This window comes from Myotis davidii, unplaced genomic scaffold (assembly GCF_000327345.1).
Source record: "Myotis davidii unplaced genomic scaffold, ASM32734v1 scaffold591, whole genome shotgun sequence".
NCBI lineage: Eukaryota > Metazoa > Chordata > Mammalia > Chiroptera > Vespertilionidae > Myotis > Myotis davidii.
In genome coordinates, this window is record NW_006284340.1 from 1,860,213 (window position 1) to 1,864,037 (window position 3,825).

General features: G+C 36.7%; 1 protein-coding gene across 5 annotated transcripts in view; it reads right to left on the bottom strand.

Moving 5' to 3' along the window:
• Window positions 1-3,825, bottom strand: part of CEP350 (centrosomal protein 350kDa) — a 128,204-nt gene that overhangs the window by 98,176 nt on the left and 26,203 nt on the right. For 4 of the 5 annotated variants that reach the window (XM_015570073.1, XM_006754496.2, XM_006754493.2 and 1 more), the window contains 2 exons: window positions 1,550-1,635; window positions 522-568 (listed from right to left, as the gene is read on the bottom strand). In XM_015570073.1, coding sequence (XP_015425559.1) covers window positions 522-568; window positions 1,550-1,622 — 120 coding nt within the window. In that variant the 5' untranslated portion in view covers window positions 1,623-1,635. The remainder of the gene's footprint in view (window positions 1-521; window positions 569-1,549; window positions 1,636-3,825) is intronic. The other variant, XM_006754495.2, reaches the window with a different exon arrangement.

The window sequence follows — 3,825 nt, forward strand, 5'->3', positions numbered from 1 at the left end:
GGCTGGCCAAGCCCGCCTGCGACTGAAGCTCCCAGCCTCTCCTTTTTTTCTTTATTTTTATTCTGGGATTTATTTACCTTCTATAATTGACACTTTGTTGATGTCACTGCTCGCTCCAGCTCCAAGGCCACAGCCTGCTGAGAGCAGGTATCTGGGGTTTGTTTAGCTTCTATAATTGAAACTTTGTTGCTTAGAGTGTAGCTTAGAGCAGGCCGCGGCAGGTGGGGAACCTTGGCTTCCTCCATCACTGGAGCAAGCAAGCCTCCGGCTCGCTTCAGCTGCGTGGCTTCCGGCCGCCATCTTGGTTGGGTTAATTTGCATATCTCGTTGATTAGTCAATGGGAGGTGTAGCGAAGGTATGGTCAATTACCATGTTTGTCTATTATTAGATAGGATAATTTCTTACCAAAATGTCAATCTTATTTTGTTACCAAAAGCACTGTAGAAAAAATTTTAATTTATTCAATTACAACAAGTAATCAATTTTAAACCAGAAAGAAATGGAAACTATAACTACTTACAGCAGCCTTGGTCTGAGAATGTGCATCCCATGATGTGGTTATATCTGCTGGGGAACATTGATATTTACTGAATCAAAAGCTCTGAAGTAGACCTTGGAATCTACATTTTAATAAGCTCCCAAATACATTCAAAAGTTTGAAACCCTCTTTATTAGGCAGAACTATTCTCTAAAAAGTGTTGTACTATATTGAGCCAAAACATAGTTCTTCTCCCATCCAATAACGTTGAGCTGCCTAATACAGTATACAGTTGAGTTGTATTAGACACTGGTCCTATTAGTCCTTAGGACAGCTGGACTAACCCCCACCCACACTCCAATTTCACATCTCCAACAATTTACCCCAATGAGCTGAACAAATACAAAATTTTGCATTGTATGGTAAGTCACATTATGTATAAAGATTAGAAAACTACACCTAAAATCTTTCATATAACAGCCCTTCACACAGTATAAGGCCATATATTTCCCCTGAGTCATACTTCTCTAGGATATTTTCATTTCCTCCAAATGCTCCTTATGTGACATGATTTCCAGATCCCTCAGAAACCCAACAATCTTCCTCCAGATATACTCCAGTTTGTCTATGTCCCTCAAAAAATATCACACTCTAAATTACGGTTATCCCCAAAAGCATCATTTTAAAGAGTTCAACGAGACTATTATTTTTGTTACCAGTGCACTATAGGTGTATATTAAGAGCTATGTCATACTACTTAAGCCAGAATTTCTAAGAAATTGTATAAAACTAGTTTTACATATACTGATTCTTTTTCAAAAAATATTTTTTTCCTTTACCATAGGATGCCTTAGAAGGTAAGTTACCTTGTATCTTCAAAACAAAATTAAAATTTTAAAATAGAAAACATTATTTTTTAAACTGCATTAATCAAATGTAAAAAAAAATTTAATTATTTATCCCTTTTATAAATCAAAGCATGTGTATAATTTTCATTACTGATTAGTTCAGACTTTTATACATATGACCTAAACAAAGGATTAATAAATTCAGTTAAAAAAAAATCATACCTTGAACAGTATCCTTGCTTTGAGAGTTCCTTGGATTTGGTAAAGGCACCTCTTTTGATTTGCTGCTCCTCATCCTGCCAATTTACCTGCAATCATATCATCAGTATTCACTGAGCATCAATATAACAATGTTAGTAAAGAAAATGCCCTTACTTATCTTGTCTTTCATTAAAGTCAGGAAAGGATTTTGTCCTCTCTAAAAGTTATCTTTATACCCTCGTAAGAATTCCTGAAATTCTAACTAAATAGATCTGTTCTTCATGAAAGAATACATATATATGTATATGTGTGTGTGTGTGTGTGTGTGTGTGTGTGTATAATGTGTAAAATTTTCTTAAAAGATCACTGTGGAAAAGGCACAATGAAAAAAATTTCTTCAATAGAAAGGAGTGAATCTAATATGTCAAAACTCTATCTTTAAAGTATAAACTTTAAATTGCAAAATGCCTTTTTTAACCACTTTCAAGTGTTCACCAAATCAAACAGGTTTGGTTGAACATTGCCCCATGCACCAAGAGGTCACTGGTTCAATTTCTGGCATATGCCTGGTTTCTGACTTGATCCCCAGGAGGGGGTGTGCAGGAGGAAGCTGATCGATGTTTCTATTCCTCTCTCCCTCTCCCTTCCTCTCTCTCTAAAAACAAAAACAAGCATATTTTTTAAAAAAAGAACTGAGAGATAAACAATACTATCTTTAAAATATTTCTCTCTCCCTGCCTGTGTGGCTCAGTAATTGAGCCTCAACCTATAAACCAGGAGGTCGTGGTTCGATTCCTGGTCAGGGCACATGCCCAGGTGAAGGCTGGATCCCCAGTTGGGGGTGTGCAAGAGGCAGCTGATCAATGATTTTCTCTCATCATTGATGTCTCTATTTCTCTTCCTTCCTCTCTGAAATCAATAAAAAATATATTAAAAATATTTGTTTTGGCACATAAAATATGCCTCCATACAGCTGCTAAAAAATTTTTTATGCTTTTAACGTAATCTCAATCTCTCATCCCTTTACATCTAATTCAGAGTATCACCTTTAGCCTAAATTATGGTAAAAAGCTTCCTAAATTATTATTCTCCTAATCTCTTCTTCATACACAACCAAAGTTATCTTTCTAAAACAGAACCTAGCAAATCTGCTTTTATAACTCTTCAATGACTATTACCTATGGTACAAAATTCCAAGTTCTTAGCATGATGGAACTTGGAGGCCTTCACAACCTTAATTCACAATCTTGGGCCTTGCTATCTTCATTGTATACCAATTGTTCCTATCAAATCACCGTACCTAAAGAGCATTCTCTGAGCACTAAAAATCTGCACCAAAAATTTACATTATCTCCATATCTTCTTTTTCTAAATTTTCTCCAGCAGTAATACCCTTCAAAGCCAAACTAATGTCATCTCCTATAAGCCTTTCCACGATTGTCCTTGAACAAAATTACTACTTCCCTGGTTTCCAATAGCACTCTGTGCACTTTTTATATCCTTTATCATCACACACACACACACACACACACACACACACATCATTCATTCACTCATTCATTCAATGAATATTAACTGAACTTACTTAACCTTCACAATCTAATGGAAGGGACACATAAACAAATACTTAATATACAGTGTGATGATTATATCATAAAGTTACAAATAGCATATATATATATATATATATATCCATGTCCCCACAGACCTGTCCTTAAGGACTCTATCTTCTGATTCATCTTCATATCAATAGAGTCCTTCAATGAACAGATAAACAAATGGCAATGTTAGAAGCTGTTAGGATCTCAATTTACACAGAAAAGAATAGAGAATCAAAGGCAGGGTTGGAGTGAAAGGATGAATAGAAATGGGAGGAAGGTAAATCAATAAAAATGAGAGGAAAAAAAATGACCAAAGAAACAGAGGAGGTGGTTAAAAAGCCAGGCTGGCCGAAACCGGTTTGGCTCAGTGGATAGAGCATTGGCCTGCGGACTGAAAGGTCCCAGGTTCGATTCCAATCAAGGGCATGTACCTTGGTTGCGGGCACATCCCCAGTGGGGAGTGTGCAGGAGGCAGCTGGTCGATGTTTCTCTCTCATCGATGTTTCTAACTCTCTATCTCTCTCCTTTCCTCTCTGTAAAAACTCAATAAAATATATATATTTTTAAAAAAAGCCAGGCTGGAAAATTATTCATAAAAAAGGAAGAGAGGGGAGAAACCAAGATGGCGGCATAGGTAAACACTGGAAATTGCTGCCGGAGGGGTGTCTCCAGCACAGAAGTTCTCCCACTGCAGAC